This window comes from Meriones unguiculatus, chromosome 9 (genome assembly GCF_030254825.1).
Source record: "Meriones unguiculatus strain TT.TT164.6M chromosome 9, Bangor_MerUng_6.1, whole genome shotgun sequence".
Taxonomy (NCBI): domain Eukaryota; kingdom Metazoa; phylum Chordata; class Mammalia; order Rodentia; family Muridae; genus Meriones; species Meriones unguiculatus.
In genome coordinates, this window is record NC_083357.1 from 9,090,237 (window position 1) to 9,107,170 (window position 16,934).

A 16,934-nucleotide genomic window follows, 5' to 3' on the forward strand; every position below is an offset into this window, starting at 1 on the left:
CTCCTGGGGCTGCAGCTCACCCTCCACATCCTTGAGGTTGCTTTTCTCACAGGCCTTGCGGATGGCCTGGTCCAGGATACCATAGTCAGTCTCCTCTTCCTTGATGGTAGGGAACAGGTCGGACACAATCCCTGCAAAGAGCTTGAGGTCTTCCTGTAGGAACTTAGGCACATTCACATCCCGGATGGCCCGAAGGCAGATCAGCTCCTGTAGTAGGGGCCGGCAAGAGCTTCTGGGTGGTGCCAGGACTCTCCTGGAGCCCTCTTCCTGGGAGCTCCGTGCATAAGCTCACCTCATTCATGGTGGGGTTTTCTCTCTTAAGGTTCCCAGCCGCTGAGATGACAGTCTTCACAGCTCTCATCCCAAAGTCATAGTGATCCTGTTGATACCATGAGGGAGAGGCGTGTGAGGGCACTGGCCTTGGTGTCTGCCTTGTGAACGCCACCTCCCACGTGGAACCCAGCCGTGCCTCATCACCCATCTTGTAGCTGAGATATCATTTCTCCCACAGGCCTTCTGTGGCTACTCACCCGCACACCTACTACTCACCTGGGCTAGGCGCTCCTCCTCTGGGCTGCTTTGGCACCTTCACCTTCTAGGTCATCATTCCCACAATCCCCTGGCTTATAGGAGTACCTATTCTGAAGTGCCCTCATAGAGGGTGAATTTGGAACAGCTCCGGGGTGGCAAGGCTCCCGTCTGAGGCCGTGGGACTAAGCAGGGCCTTACCTGGGAGCTGAGTTGCTCAGAAGACAGCTTGAAAGTGGTGGTGATCTTCTTAGCCAGCACATTGGCCTCATTGAAGCCAAAGGAGTACAGGGAGATCTCAGCGATCATGGCATAATCAGGCACCATCATGGCCACAGGTCGGAAGAGGGCCTGGATGTACAACACACGTGTGAAAGGTGGACAGATCTCAGTCCCTCCCAGGGACTTAACCCGTTCTCTGGGCCATCTGATTCATAGTTGATGCTGGGCTTCTCCTCTGTACCACACCTGCTGCACTGAGGCTTCCATTTGTCAGTGGCCGCGCACCTCTTACCATGGAAATGGATGCTTTGTGTCGGTGAACACCTTCCCCACGGAACTTCCAGGAGACAGCCACTCTTGGTTCCTGTCTTCCCACCTTAGCGCCTTCTGTCAGATGTCCTGCACCCCACCCCAGACTTCCCCCATGCCCCGAAGACAAGTCCAGGCCCCCTCCCCTGTAGCCGGGTGTGGTCCACTGGGCTTCCCAGATAAGAGCACCTCTCCAGGAAATCCCAGTTCTTCATGCCAGGCAGCTAGCTATGTGTTCTCAAATCAGAGCTTTAGCATCTTAGGGTCCAGACTAAAGCTCTGTCACCTTCTGGCCACCCTGGGCCTGAACTTGCCTTCAGGTTGTCAGGCAGCTCTGTTCGGCCAGCATAGCCTGGGTTCATGGTGATAAATACGGCGCAGGATGGTACAAGGGGGATTTCAACACCCTCAAACATGAAGCGTTCCACCTGTATGTGGGGTACAGGGGTTGGCCCACATTAAAGAGAAGACGCCGAGGCCTTCAGCTCCCCTGACTGGGTTCTGTCATGCTGCTGACCAGACACCAGACACCAGACTGGATCCCTGGTCATGGGTTAGAGCTCCCAGATTCTAGCCTAAGACCTTGGGTCTCATTGACCCCCAGGTCCTGGTCCCACTTCCTCAGAGGTCTCCACACAGTTGCTACTTCCCCACATCCACTAGTCACAATTCTGCCTGACCCCTTAAGGTTTACTCAAACTCAGCCAAGAACAGAACCTAGGCCATTACTTCAAGTGGGATTTGTCAGGCTCTCAGCTCTTGTCCCTTGGGCAATATCCTTGGCTACTCTGAATAAGGTTGGTGAAAGGACCAAAACCCTGGACTTGCCATGGTATAGGAAGGGACCCCCTTCACCTGACGAGGGGTTGAAGTAAAGAGATGGGGTCTGGGACTGACTACACATTCCTCTAAACAAGAGCACTAAGGACTGTAGGGGCAGTACCATCCCTAGGGTGTCCAAGGCTCACCCGCTGCTGCTGTGCCTTCTGAATGGTGGTGATCTGCTGCGCCACCACAGATAGCACCTCGATGTCAATCCGATTAAACTCATCAAAGCAGGCCCAGGCCCCAGCGCTAAGCAAAGCAAGGTAGGGCATTTGGGTAGGGCATGCCCTCAGAGCATACTTGCTACCTCCTCCCAACAACCCTCTGACCTCACCGGGGAGGAAGCGCTCAGTGGTGGTTACCAGCTCAACTACAGTCCCAGGCCTGCCCCCAACCCTAGCCCACTGAGCAGAGCCTTTGACTCCTGTCACTCCATCCTGTTCCCTGTGAGACTCCTGTTGGCCAGTGTTCTCCCTCCTCCCTGTCCTGGCCATGCCACACCCAGCCTCACCTGGCTAGACCCTTGAAGAACTTGCCCATGGCCATGAAGTCAAGCTGGTCAGAGCAGTTGAACACAACAGTCTGTATGGCCAAGGCCTTCCCCAGGTCCTTTGTGGTCTCTGTTTTCCCCGTGCCAGCTGGGCCAGCCGGTGCACCCCCAAACTTGAGGTGCAAGGCTCCAGTAAGGGTCAGATAGCACCTGTGGGAGTGAAAGGAGGTACGCATGGGCCACACCCATCCTGGGTGATCCCCTTCCTGGGGTGTTCCACAGACCTGAGGCGCCTCCCCCTCAGGACGCTGTAGGGGTCAGCAGCTCTTGATCCTCTTAGGGACAGGTCTGCCACGGTTCTGACTGGAGCCTGAGGCTGGCTACCTGAGTAGTGTTCCCCTGCCCTACTTTTGAGTCTTGCCAAGCTTTCTTTAGAGACTCACTGGACTGGCTGACCTGTGGCTACCCATTTCCCTTTCTCAGAGCCCAGCTGGGGAGGGGCCCTCACCTGTCAGTGAGGGGTGTGATCACCAGTCTCCCACTGTTGCCTAGGTACTCGTAGCCATAGATAAACTCAGCGTTCACAGCACGGATGTACAGGTCATTATTTGTCCAGTAGTACCTAGCAATGCAGGAACATGGGTTTCCAGACATGAGGGCACAGACCAGTGAGTAGGTATATAGTTAAAAAAAAAAAAAAAAAGAAAAGAGGGGCTTCTTTTAGAGCACGAGAACACAGAAATACCCCCATCCACCTTGTTGCTTTGAGGGAGGGGACAAGCCCTCAAATTGCTAGCATCCTCAACCCCAGCCTCATCTGCTCTGCTCTGGCCCTCACCTGAGCTGTGAGATCCACTCAAAGTCGTTCACGCTGGTTACGACCTCGTCGATGAGCTTGCTCACCACGTCCTTGGCGTGGACCTCAATGACGATGAGCGCCGAAAGCACTGCCCGCTGCATGCGGGACAGCTTCCCCCGCACCAGGGCCACCAGTTCACTGAGCTGAAAGAGTGGGGGAAGCGCTGCAGAGATCCGGGACTGACTGCCCCTCACCCCTTGCGGAGGGTGGGCTTCTGCCCCAGGTGGCTCCTGCTGATCTGAGATGGGAGGAGAGTAAGGACTGGGACAAGAGAAGGAAAGACTTTTAAAACCTCCACGTGACACCCGCCTCTGGGGTGTGCAAACCCTCGGTGCGCTCATGGCTGGAAATGGAGTGTGCTGAGAAGCGTGGATCATGGGTAGCCCAAGGAAGTGCAGGACAACCCAGCGGACACCTCACTGACCGTTAGGAGGGGCACCTGTCTAGTCTCAGAACCCTCTTTAGGTCCCCTCTTGCTGGTGCTACAGAGTCTGATCTGCTCTTTGGACCTGACCTTTGGCCCCTTCCAGGCTTGCTGCAGGAAAACATTCCTTCAGAGAATGGGGTCTGGGGTGTTGGAGTGTGGGCGCCAACCCTCCTGGGCTCTACCTGTTTGGAGAGCTGGGGGAACAGCTTGTTTGTAATGTTGCCTTCCTCGAGCGCCTGGGCTACCTCCATTGTCCAGAATGTCTGGCAGCCAGCAATGGTCACCTGGCCTGGCCAGTTCAGAACCCACTCAGATCTGGGCATCTGGAAAGACAACACAAGCAGACTGACTCAGGTGGTGCCAGTCCTGACCCCATCCTCTTTGTCGCTCAAATGCTGTCTGTGCTTTGGCATTTCAAGCACTGGGTTCAAATGTTCCCTCAAAAAGACAAGCGCTCTTAAGCACTGAACCTCCTGAGGGCTGACAGAATGGCTGGAGCTGGGGGGTGGGGGGAGGAGAGCTGGAGTAGAGAGCCCTGAGAAGGGAGCACATGTTTGGGGCTGAGCAGGAAGGCTGCACTCACTTGAGGGTAGGCGTTGATGGCCCTCTCGATGAAGTCACGCACGCTGGCCTTCATGCTGCGCTCTACCTCCAGCAGCCAGTCCTCCACGTTGCTGGTGGGGTAGATGGAGAAGGAGAGTTTCACCTCTTCACCCTCTGCTGAGTACATGTGTGTGATCTCCAGGTCCTCCTGGAACAGCAGCTATGGGCAGAGGGGGTGGGGAGGAATGGGTTACTCAGGTTCATCAGAGGACCTGCCCTCAGCCCTGGGCTGACCTGGCCAGACCCTTGTCCCTCAGGGGAGCTGGCTCTGTGCAGGACCACTCCCAGTGTTTGCCATTACTGGGCCTTCCCGGATAGCGATTTGGCAGGACATGTTTAAGCCCTTGGGGAACGAGGCTAAACTTCCCCTCTGTGTTTCCACCCTTCACAGATGTCAGTATTCTGGGAGGACAGGAGCTGCTGGCTGAGTTAGGACCCCAGGGCTCCCAGGCTCAAGGGGAGGGATGAGTTCTTTAGATAACCTTCCCACCAGCCCCAGGATCGTCTCTGAGGACCAGGGTCTCTCTTGCCATCTCATCTCTAAGAGGGATTGGCCTAAGAGGAAAGAGGTCGCCTCTGGAGAGTACCCCAGTGTGCTGGCCAAGCCCCAGGCCTGGCTACACACCCGAGCAATATTCTCGAAGCACTTGCGCAGGTGGGGCTGCACGGCTGTGGGGTCCTTCGTCTGTGACAGAATCTCCAGCAGCTCATCATCTGACAGGAAGTAGAACCTTCCAGGGAGACACGGATAAGGAAAAAGGTCAGGTACACTTGTTGGGCCCTGGCAGCCCCAACACCACTGACATGGTGCTTCTACACTAGCTTCTCGGCGCACTTGAGGGCCCGCAGTGTAGACTGGGGCCATGGTGCCTACCTGGGGAAGGCGTTCCGCTTGGTCTCCAGGTACTCGCTGAGGCCCTTCTGGACCATGTCCAGCAACTTGTTGCAGTCCCTCAGGCTGTCCAACAGCCTCTGGTCAGGACACACATTGATCACCTGCAGGAACCAGACCCAGCCAGGGAGAGAAAGTGAAAATGAGCCTATCCAAATGGGAGGTGGCAAGACGAGTTCACCACACAGTGCCCATGGCAGCCAGACACCATCAGGGGAGGGTAAGGGGCAGGAAATTGATGCCTAGGCTAGGGACTGTCTCCATCAGCTCCATTCCATAGTAAAAAAAAAAAAAAAAAAAAAAAAGGGTAGTAAGGGGTAAGGCATTGTTTTGCTGCAGGACTTGGCAAGATCTCTAAAATGCCAAAACTATGGTGTTTCTAAGGGGGAACCTCTGGTATCAGGAGTCCACGCCCAAGGACATGAGCCACAGCCAAAGCCTTCAGATAGGGAGGAAATACTGAGGAGCCCCAGCAATGTGATCAGGGCTCCTTGGGCATCCTCGCTGTCTTCCCCGTGACACCCCCTCACCTCCCGGGTTTCATAGGCATTCTTCATGATCTTCCTCCAGATGCGCTCCATGGTTTGGTAACGCTTGCTCTCCACCGGCAGCTGCCGGGTGATGTCCTCGGAGCTGAAGATGGGTTCCAGGTAGAGCCAGGACCGTTGGCAGTTCAGCCACTCCTCCAGCACCTCCTGGGAAGGTCGGGGCAGGGCAGGTACTGTCAGAGTTGAGGGTTCATGTTGGGTTTAGTGTCCATGATGGAAACATTTTATCCTGTTGGTATGCAGTGCAGAACATCACAGCCAGTGTCCACCAGGTAACTTTATACAGAACCGTTTTCCTTTCTGCCTCCCGATCTCCCACTGGGGATTTACCTCATTTTCTCTCATCAGTGCAAACTGATTCATTCATCTCTGCACATGAGATGGGCATCGCAATTAGCTCTGTATTAGGTCCATGCCAGGCTTAAATGGACACCAGGGAAATCAGGGGAATTGGCATGGGTTCTGCTCTTGAGGAATATACTAGTGGCCATTCTGCTCCGGGATCACTAAGGGTCCAATATGTGTGAAGCCCCTTCAAGAGGTGCTGAGCAAGGGCCTTACTGGGAACATCCTGCAGGCGGGTGTGGGCAGGTTGGCAAGTTGCTTGGGGAGATGGGAGGTGGGGCTGGGATTACAGGTGTGGGGGGTGAGCACAGCAGGAAAGCCTGGGGTCGGTCCCTCCTTCCGCTGACTTCTGGACTGCACTGGTATATGCTTCCATGAAGGACTGAAGGTAGAGGCTGGGGGCATACCTTCAGGCCTACACTCTAGAGATCTTCGGGCGGTCCCTGCCTCTGGTCTTGAGAGCCTGAGACAGCTGTCGTCCCAAGCACCCTGGCCCCTGTCCTTAAAGTATCACCAAATGAGGTGAGAGGCTCAGGGCAGGGTGGGAAAGAATAATGAGGGACCTTGGGGCCTCACAGTGTCCAGCCCATGAAGATCCAATGACTAGACTATTCCAGGCTTAGGCAGCCATGTTCTTTAAGCTTCAGTCTTTCCACAGCCCTTACTGCCTCTTTCAGTAGCTAGACTTCATACAGGGATGGCCACACCCATCTTGACAGCCTCTTCCAGGAGAAAGCCTGTCAGAGAGCCAGGAGCAGGGGGAACAGGTACGACATGCTGTACCTAAATACGGTTAAGTGCTACTTGGGGGACAGCGCGCCTTCGGAGGGGAGGACAAAGGGAGGAGGGCCCACCTGCGTCAGCTTCAGTTTGGTCTCCCAGGAGTTGATGCGCTGCTCAAAGGGCTTCTTGTATGGTGAGAAGGACATGCTCTGGGTCATGACGATGTGGTCATCAAGCAGCTGTGAGGCCTCGTCTGGGCTCTTGAGGATATAGGTGTCTGTCTCCTTGTAGGGCAATACGTTGAACAGGATGGATGACCATTCCTTTTCCATCTTGTCTAGTGCCTAGGGGATGGGGGACAGTCAGGGCTGTGTGCTTGGAAAGGACTGGCTGTCATGCTATCCAACCAGCACTGGGCAGGGAATAACGGACTCTGCCAGGCCACGGCCTTCATGTGGGCCACACTGGCAAATGCTCCCAGCTTGCCTAATCAGAAAGTCCCCAGTGGGCCTCTGTCTGAATTCAGGGCTGACTCAGGCTCCTATGTTCAACAAGAGAGGCACTTCGGTGCCAGTTGGGAGTGTATTCACACCTAAAGAATGTATTATTTTGCCACTGCTGAACCTCCCTGAGCCTTAAGGCTCTTTAATTAATTAACTAATTAATTAATTAATGGCAGTGTAGGGGATACATTCACACATATAGGCTGGCTACATTCTCAACTCCTGCACTCACCTGTTAAATGACCATAGTGCCAATAGCTCCTTGCTGGAGAGAGGGAAGCAGGGTATTTCGCAATGGTGGGTGCTATGCCAATGTATATAATGTAGGTGTATACCCCACCTACATTATTAACTTTTGATAAGATGTGCTCTGACCCCAGGGATTGAGCCATTACTGTTATCCTCCCAAATGGCTGCCATTGCAAGGGCTAGCTGATCACCCTGTTCAGCAGGGGCTAAGCGGGGTCAGACTGGCTGGTGGTTGGGGACCCACCTGTTCAATAGCATACTCCTTGCCAGCCACCTCAGCCACCTTGCTGATACTCTCAATATGATCCTGAAGGTTCATCTCGAGGCAGCGGGCAAAAGTCAAGTTGGCTTTAGGCCTAACATTGATGTTGATCTCATTGGACAGTATATCCCAGTGCCGGTTCCGCATTCCAGGGTTGCGCAGGCCTTGGATAAGCGGGATGTAAGGCTTGAACTCCTCTATGCGTGATCGGATGTCCAAAGCCACCTCCTGGCAGGCTGCCGGGGAGACAGGAGAGCATGAAAATCAGCCAGTCCAGGGAATAAAGAGGAGAGGCTGGGTCCACAGAAAAGGGACGGTTATCACGCTGCCTGGCCTGCATCAGGCGCGAAGAACAAGCCCTGCAGAGCCATGACCTTTGCACAGGGCTCCACTGGCAAACATTCTCAGCTACCTGGGATGTCCTTGAACTGCTTCACACACTTGTGCATCGTCTTGAATGACTCAACCACACTCTTCTCCAGCTGCTCAGCATCAATGGCTGACAGGGGGTCATTCATCCAGCTCTCAGACCAGCGCAGCCAGTCGGAGGCTGTAGTCCAGAGGTCCAGGTAGGGTTGGAATTCCTTCACCATTCTTGAGAGCTTGTCGTACTACAGAGACAGAGGATAGGACTGTCAGGGTGCTCACTGAGCTTTCTCCATACCATCTCTACACTGGCCAGGCCCCATCTCCTTCTTTGTCCTTGGCTGCTGTCTCTGCTCCTGCCCCCAAAGACTCCTGCCATATCTAGGCTCTGACTGCTGAGCCTCCAAAGTCTAGGCTGACCCCCAGAAACCTCCTGCTTGTTTGTACTCCCATCCCAAGAGCCAAGAAGATTAGATCTACCCTGTAGCCAGCTCAGTTCTACCCCAGCATGCCCAAGCCCTGCCCCATAGCAGCTGGGCGCTGCTGGAGCTGCATATCTGAGTTGCCTCCTGAAGCCCCAGGAAGTAGGGCAAGGTGCCCACAAATAGGCCTACATTGGTGATGGGCAAGCCAAAGATGCGCTCGCGGTTGTTGTAGAGCATTGCCAGCTGCTGGCAGTCCTTCAGCTGCTTCTTGACCCGCCGCACCTCGTTGGCAATCTCGTGAGCTCGTGCAATCTCCACATGGGTGGAGAAGCCCGCCACCACCAGCTGTGGGCCAAGGAGCAAGGGTCAAATGCACCTGAGCCCTATGGTGAGTAGGTATTCCGCCTACCCAGGGCACTGGCGCCTAGCCCCAAAAGAACTTTTTGTGCTGAGCCGTTTCTTGGCCAATCACAGGCAGGCTATTACAGGACTGGAGCACAGGTGGGGATCTGTGAACACTGAGCTCACTGCCTATTAGGGTGACAGTCACACCATCAAGAACATTGGGTCCATTATTGTTAAAGTTTATGAAATGTTCTATCCAGGCATTTCTTTGCCTTTTAGTTCATTCTCTTGGTCATTAAAAAACAAAACAAAACATTTATATGGCATCTCCTAAATGCAAGCTGTAGGACAGCAGTATCTCTGTCTCTGTCTCTCTCAGGTGAGGCAAATCAAGTCTCTAGCCTGCATGCTTTTATTGACCAACAAGGGCCTCAGGCCAGCTTCCCCCATGCCAGCCAACTCCCTCTGCGCCTGACACAAGGTCTCTGTGGAATGTAAGGCGTCTTGTGTGTGACGGAGAGCAGGTGGAGCCCTAGGCCAAGCCCCACCTGCAGCCCTTCCAGCTTCTCCTGGAAGTTGTTCTGGTCCATGAGCTGGATCCTGCGGAACTTCTCCTCATCCTCAGCGTGTTGCTGCCGCACCATCTCTATCTGCCCAAGGATCTTGGAGGGCCAGTTGTTGGCAGCCCATCTGGCAGGAAGGAGGGTCAGGATTTGGGGAAATGCCACAGTAGAAATCATCCGACAGAAACAAGGGCTACCCTTCCAGGTGCCCCAAACCTAGGCAGCTAGGGTGTGAGCAGGGCAGGGTTGGGGTAGGATGAGAGAATCCAGATGTCAGCTGAATCGAGCTGAAACTGGGGAACCTGGAAGTCCGAGTAAGCCGGAAGGCCGTCACTGCCACCAGTGAGTGCAGCTCCAGTGTGCCCGTGCAAAGGGGCAAAGGGGAAGTAGCAAGGCAGTGCTGTCGAGCGTGCTAGCTAGTTTTATGTCAACTTGACACAAGCTAGTACTCAGAGAGGAGGGAATTAGACTGAGGCACTGCCTCCATAAGATCCGGCTGAAGGCAAGCCAGCCTATGGGGCATCTTCTTGATTAGAGATCGATGTCAGAGGGTTCAGTCCTCTGTGGTGCTACCCCTGGGCTGGTGGGTCCTAGGTGAGCAAGCCATGGGGAGAGAGCCAGCAAGTAAGAGTCTTCCATGGCCTCTGGATCAGCTCCTGCCTCCAGCTTCCTAATGCCTTTGCTGATGAAGTGTGACGTGGAACTGTAAGCAGAATAAACCCTTTCCTCCCTAAGTTACTTTCGGTCATGGTGTTTCATCACAGAAACAGAAACCTGAGCTATGGCAATACATTTCCTCTGAAACCCCAGGGTTCTCAGGTGAGGCAAATCAGGTCTCTAGCCTGCATGCTTTTATTGATCAACAAGGGCCTCGGGCCAGCTTCCCCCATGCCAGCCAACTCCCTCTGCCGCCTGACACAAGGTCCCTGTGAGGCTTCTAACCGCAGCTGGCTTAGGGACATCAGCCCCGGGGAAGGCTCCACCTAGACACGATGCCCTGTCAGGCTGATGTGTTGGACCTCCATCTGTAAGGCAGCTCTGGGTGAGGGGTTTGTTTCTAGTGTTCAAGGGCTTTCCAACAGGCTCATCTGCATCCCCTCACTGTGCCCCAACCACCTCATGCCCAGGATGTATGTGTATACAAGGTCATTGCTAGGACAGGGACAGGACTTCCAGACCAAGAGTGCAGACCAAGAGTGATTTCTTTCTGCCCACAGCCTCTTGACTCTGTCTGGTCCTGGCTCCAGCATAGAGCCGTGCTCTATGGCATCTTGGCAGGACATTCCTGGTGTGGTTTCACAGCTTGTGACAGCTGCTGCTTTTGATCACCACTGCAGCTCGGCATCTCCTGCTGCCCACCCAGTATCCAGTGCCCCCACTCACTTGTCATTGAAGTCGTCTGTGGTGAGGTTGTAAAAGAATTCATCCATGACCTCGTAGTCAGCCAAGACCTTCACGATTCGCTCCTGCATGAGCAGGAAATGATGAACCATGATGGGGAGGGGGTTACTTGGATGGGTTCTCCAAAGTGGCTGGGGGCCATGGAGAAGGAGCTTTCTTCCAGAGACGAGACACTTCAAAAGATTTCAAGGCCAGGCCCGGGGCTCTGGGAGCCATGGTCACCACATCTCTGGTTCTAGTCCTCTGACCTATGCCTTTTGTCCTCCTCACTGCCCAGAGATCACAGCTCTGAATCTCTGCTGCACCCCCAACCTCTACCCTGGGCCCCTACTGACCCTGGGTATCTGCTTTACCTCACTGGCTCTGATCACCAGCTTCTGCCTGTCCTGACTGTCAGCCTCTGACCCACAGTCCTCCGTATCCAGCCCCTGGGTTGCTAATGTAACTCCACCAGGCTCCTGGACAACCGGCAGCAGCGTGCCTGCCTTACCTCCAACACTACCAGCTTTTCAGGGATGCCCTTCATCCAGTCTCGAATCTCAGCGAGCTCCTCGATGCTGTTGGGCTTCTCATAGATCTTGCGGCTAATGCCGCGGAACTCCTCACAGATCTGGCGTGTGAGGATTGGAAGGTTCTAGGGACGGTTATGTGCCTTGCGTCCCCTGGGACCTAGTTCTCATTAAGGTCCCCAGGGCCTTGAAGTCAGTTGTTCTACGGTGGCCCTACTCTGCCATGCTTTCCGGGAGAGAGGTTCCTGACTGGCTCACTAGGGTGCTGAGGCCTCTTCGGAGGCGAAAGCATCACCCAGTGTGCTTCACCCTCGCAGGCTTCTCTGAACCCAGGAACACACTTTGGGTTTCTGTACTTGCATACCCTCAACTCTGTGGAACAGTCCAGCTCAGGCTGTCCTTCACAAGAGCCTCCTGGGTTTCTAAAATGCCCACTGTCCATGGGATGGAGGTACCAACCTTCCACTAACATATGGAAACTTAGGAACGCAGATAGGGACCAAGGCAGGGTGACCTCCGGGTCCTTTCTTTGAGCCAGGCACCTGGAGACACCCGAGCCTTTGCCTGGTGCACTTTACTAGTGGGAGCGCACCAGGTGTGCAAGGCTGCCTGTGTGTGGCTGTGGTCGCTCGGGCCAGGAGATACTCACACTGTCTACCTCCTTGTGTAAGTTCTTAGCCAGGATATCCAGCATTGACGTGGCCAGGGCCTTGAGTTTTTTGGACAGGCTCTGCTTAATGCTGTCGACATTGATGTAGAATGGCCCGATGATGATGCTGCTAGGCAGTGAGTTGTCCAGGATCTCTTTCTCCTTCAGGTGGGTGAGTACCACTTCTCGAACCGCCTCTGCTGAGGGGCACTGATTCTGATAGGCCCTGAACGCAGTGTGCATGTGTGGGAGCAGAGGATGGTTAGGAGGATGGGAGGGGATGCATGCACAGACAGACACACACACACACAGGCATGCACATACTTGAGGAAGGTGTTAATGTCATTGTTGCTCAGCTCCAGATACTTTCTGAACTCCTTAGCATAGGCCTGCAGTGGGATCATGGCCTTGTGCATGGCGTTGGTGATGCTAGCCCGTAGCTCCTCTACCAGTGGCTCATGAAGCCCCACTGACTCTAGCAGAGGGTCGCCGCTGATAAAGAGGTCCTCCATCACCAGCTTTAAGGAAAAGGACAGAAAAGGCAGAACTGCGTGAGCCCTTGAGTGGGTGGCAGAATGGTCTAAAGACTACATGGCAGCAGTGTGTGCAAGCATAGGCACTAGGGCGCAGGACTGGGGGAAGGTTTGCAATGACATGTCCGAGAGACGACTACGGACTAACACAATGCAGAAGCTACTGTGAGGCCCACTGAAGGACCAGATGCTCTCTTGATGGTCTGACTCAGACTTGCCAAGGACAGGAGCAGATGAGGCAACCAGGCTGCTGACAGCTTGGACTGACAGCAGGAGAGAAGAGGAAGGGGCTTGAGTTATGGAGGCTCCTGGGCTGTGTGAAGCTGGGGTGTGTGTGCAATGGAGGTGACTTGTGGAGACCTTGGATACTAGCTATGTGTGGAATGAGGTCCTGGGTCTGCACTGGAGGTGGAGAAGGGTGCTCAGAGCTGGAGAAGGGTGCTGGAGAGGATACAGGACTAGCAGCTACGGCAAGATTAGTCCAATCAGTCTAAGATTCAAACTGATGTCCTGATACTTAAGCCATAAACTATTGGTCATCACCTATTGTAAACTAGGTTTAACTGGTTTAGTTTCTCTAGGTCTACAAAGGCAGCGATGTTAACAGTTCCATCTGTGGTGAGGATTAAAGGAGACATTTGTGAATTTCAGGGCCACACCCGCTGTCCATTAAGTGGAAGGCCAGTGGTAAGGAGCTGCTGTGGTGTTTGTGACAGCATCCTGTGGCTCTCGGCAGCCAGCGCATGCCAGCCGGTTGCACATACCTTCTCCAGTTGAGGCACAGCATGGGTGGCTAGGATACCCTTGTCAAAGAGGTTGAGCAGAGTCGTCTCAAACTGCTCTAGGGGCGTGCTGTAATGAACCCCTGAGCTGTCCAGTACCAAGTCTACACTGAACAGGGGATTCTTCCGGGGCCTGGAGGCAAAAAACTGGGCTGATTAAGAATGCCTTCCCTTTCCTGCCAATACTGTGATTTCAAGCTTCTCCAAGCATACCACTGCCTTCTCCTCCCTTCAGGAACCCCCAATTTCCTAGAGAAAGGCTTGGGGCCAGCCAGAATGGTCCTTAGACTCTTGCCCCAGAGAACCTGGGAAACCACAGAGGTAGCACCATCCTACATTGGTCTTGAGGTCATTGGACAGGTTGGCCTGGCCTAGGCACTTTACTAGAGGTCCCATGCTCTTCCCGGGAGCCCACTATCCTCAGTTTCAGAAGTCTGAGGCACATCAAAAGCCTTGCTGATTGATGCAAGCCAGGGCCCTGTTGATAGCTTTTGCCATATGAAAAATACCCAGGAAGCTCTTGGTGTTCTAGACTGGTCCCTCTGACTTTCTGATTTGTCCCATTTCCTCTATCCAGGCCTACCCTGCCCTTCCATAGTCCAGCCACACTCGCTAGCCTGTCCTTCCTCAGCTGCCCCAAGTCTTTTTAACCCTTGGTGCTTCTGTTTCATTTGGTCCTGCCAGTTACATCATGCCTCAGACACCACCTCCCCCCTGACCTCAAGGCAAAGGCCCATCATAAAATTAGCAATGATAGTATCTATTGAGTGTCTTGTGATGCCTGCCTCCCACTGTCAGTAAGAACTGTATCTCAGAGTCCCCTAAGACCAACATTTGGTTCATGGAAGGGGCTCAGTATTATCAACTATGACACCCAAAGAGCGACTACATAAGTGACTATGGCTAGAGTGCAAGCCGGAGCTAGAGGGGACACTTCTGGGGAATCTAGAGATGGCCAAACTCTCTCTGATGTCAAGAACCCGGTGTTCTGGCCACCCTGCCCTGGGCTGCCCAACAAGGTCATTTCCCAGTGACTCTGCGCATCTGGACCTACTTGTAGGGGCTGTTGACAAGGTCTTCACCCCAGGACATGTCCTCTGGGCAGTCGAGCACACTGCAGCAAGCATCAGCAATGAACTGCGTGAAGCTGCTCAGGGAGTCCTGCACCAGGAAGCGCAGCGTGTCCTGCAGCATGTACTTGATGAGCTCCATCAGCTTGCGCAACTTGGACATGAGATACACCTCCCAGTTGGTCTCGTAGAGGTTGTACCAGCCCTTGCTCATGTCTCGGAGGCTGCTTCGCATTGCTACCTTCAAGGTGCTCACCCAGCTGTCCTTGAGGAACATCTGCACCTGGAGTGGACGCAAAGGCCATCAAGAAACCACTCCCGAGACTACCACCCATAGCTGCTCTAAGATAATATACCAAGCTTCTTGAGAGGGCCACCTCGGGACTCATGTGTATGCCAGTAAAGGGAAACCTCCCACAACTCGTTGCCAAGAGCTGTGGACCAACACCCTCAGTGCGATGTCTGGGGCCCAGGGCTGCTTGGAGGAGAGGCTGGGCACATGGAGATAGGAACAGTCATGGGAAGGAAACAGACACACAGAAGAGGAAGTGGCAGAGAGAAAACAGGGGCAAAATATGTAGGAATGGGAGTAAGACAGAAATGAGTGGAGTGAGGCAGTAGCCATGGCCCCATGGGCATCCTGGTCCTCAAGGTACAGTCCCATATTGTAATTTAGGAATGGGGTTCCTGCTCTCCCCTTTAAGACAGGGATCTGCCCTAAGGGCGCTAGCTCAGAGGGACTGAAAGGAAGCCCACCCAGTTTTCCTTACCCTGCCAGATGAGCTCCACCCTTGTCCCACCTTTGTCCTACTTCACAGGGTCTTGGGGCCTGTGATTGTTGCTCTAAAGGCCTGAGGCCCCTGTTCCCCATGCTCTGATGCCCAGGTACCTGGGAGAAGGCTTGAGACTGGATCTGCTCAAACTCCTCCAGGCGGCTGTACTTGGACAGGCTGGAGTGGAACAGGGACATGTTGGTGACCTTGTTGCATTCAGCCCGGACCTTGCTCAGAGCTGTGATGACTTCCGGACGAGTGAGCAGGGACACAAAAGTGAAGTCCTCCTTTTGCTCCCGGAAGGGGTATGTGGGGACGCTCACCAGCCCTGCAGAGGGGCAGAGCCAGCATCAGAGCCGCCTGGCACACACTGAGGGTGCGGACTCGCCTACAGCGTGCTTGATGGAGGAAACACAACTTCTTTCTGTCCGAAGAGCCAAGTTCATTCCTAGAACCCTTCTTTTCTTACTCTAGCCTTTGGGAGTGACCCCAAGGCCCGCAGTGAGTCGCCTGCTCTGAGAGTTCCTCCAGGCTCATTAGTGCCCACTGGCCCCTTTGAGCAGCAGGTGGCACCTTTAGACCCCTCCCTGTCTTCTATTCATGCTACACAAAGCTGGAGGCTGACCTGGAGCCTGCCTTGGGAGCTCAAAGAAGGAATATTTAGGTACAAGAATGCCTGCTATCCATAGCCCAGCCTTTGTCCTGGGTATATCACACACCAGAATCTGGGGCCAGGAAGTGTACTCAGCATGGATGGGTAGCCTCAAGGTAAGGAGGACTCCTGGGGTTCTGTTCAGAGACTTGGTGTTCCACATGTCCGCGGAGCTCTAGCAGTGCCAACTCTATTCCTGCTACAGGAAGAGGAGGGGCTTATATATCTTTGAGGCCTGACTATTAGGATCCTAGCATTGAAGTGTCAGCATGGCTTTCCTGAATGGCTTCTGCATTACTGGGACACACGGACACACACTGTTGTTCCTTGGACAAGATTTCTGTGGGCATCTGGCATAAGGTAGGTGTAGATGCTAGGGACAAGTGGGCACAGGGAAGGACCAGGTTTATGAGGCCCTTAGTGACTGAGCACACAATCCTACAAGACAGGTGGGGTGGGGTGGGCCAGCCTGGTGGGCAGCCAGGATCCAGTGGTTCTCACCTTGATCGGGCACCTTTTCTTCCTCTTTCTTGGGAAGAGTCACATAGGAGAACGTGTCTGGCTTAGAAGAGACAATTTCGTCAAAGTTGATCTTGTTCATGCTGCGTTCATAGTCCAGGGCCACTTCTCTGACCAGGGTGTTAAGGTCCTCCAGGACACTGTCACAGAGAGGAGACAGGAGGTGCACACACCCTGCTGAGTGTAAATTATGAGTGTACTACAGTTTATGTGTAAAACAAAACAAAACAAACAAAAAACTAATTGCCGGCTAGCAAGAAGGCTGAGGAGGTCAAGGTGCCTGTTACCAAGCCTGATGGTTTACAGTCTACATGGTTACAACCAATTTTCTCTGCTCTCTCCTCTCCCTCCTGCGAGCCACCACCACCACTGCCCCTCTCCTGGCCAGTGGCTGTCGCTGCCCTGCCTCTGGGGGCTGTGAGCCAAGTGGAGGCCGCCACGGAGCACAAGCCCCGCCGTCTGTCTTGCTGGTTGCCAAAGGCCCCGGTCCGGCTCCAGCTGGGCCTGGTGCAGACGCCTGCCACCTCTCCTGCCACCCGCGCCCCACCCCCTTCCCGTCCTG

General features: G+C 54.2%; 1 protein-coding gene across 1 annotated transcript in view; it reads right to left on the reverse strand.

Moving 5' to 3' along the window:
- Positions 1-16,934, reverse strand: part of Dnah1 (dynein axonemal heavy chain 1) — a 63,411-nt gene that overhangs the window by 31,498 nt on the left and 14,979 nt on the right. Inside the window, exons 9-34 of the mRNA XM_060390850.1 lie at positions 16,355-16,512; positions 15,318-15,529; positions 14,413-14,711; positions 13,341-13,491; positions 12,368-12,561; positions 12,044-12,269; positions 11,376-11,495; positions 10,868-10,950; positions 9,470-9,611; positions 8,766-8,921; positions 8,198-8,396; positions 7,768-8,021; positions 6,903-7,115; positions 5,686-5,850; positions 5,138-5,259; positions 4,889-4,994; positions 4,244-4,423; positions 3,843-3,983; positions 3,213-3,376; positions 2,883-2,996; positions 2,396-2,584; positions 2,028-2,133; positions 1,374-1,487; positions 730-879; positions 293-379; positions 21-207 (exon numbers count right to left, since the gene is read on the reverse strand). Coding sequence (XP_060246833.1) covers positions 21-207; positions 293-379; positions 730-879; positions 1,374-1,487; positions 2,028-2,133; positions 2,396-2,584; positions 2,883-2,996; positions 3,213-3,376; positions 3,843-3,983; positions 4,244-4,423; positions 4,889-4,994; positions 5,138-5,259; positions 5,686-5,850; positions 6,903-7,115; positions 7,768-8,021; positions 8,198-8,396; positions 8,766-8,921; positions 9,470-9,611; positions 10,868-10,950; positions 11,376-11,495; positions 12,044-12,269; positions 12,368-12,561; positions 13,341-13,491; positions 14,413-14,711; positions 15,318-15,529; positions 16,355-16,512 — 4,232 coding nt within the window. The remainder of the gene's footprint in view (positions 1-20; positions 208-292; positions 380-729; positions 880-1,373; positions 1,488-2,027; positions 2,134-2,395; positions 2,585-2,882; positions 2,997-3,212; positions 3,377-3,842; positions 3,984-4,243; positions 4,424-4,888; positions 4,995-5,137; positions 5,260-5,685; positions 5,851-6,902; positions 7,116-7,767; positions 8,022-8,197; positions 8,397-8,765; positions 8,922-9,469; positions 9,612-10,867; positions 10,951-11,375; positions 11,496-12,043; positions 12,270-12,367; positions 12,562-13,340; positions 13,492-14,412; positions 14,712-15,317; positions 15,530-16,354; positions 16,513-16,934) is intronic.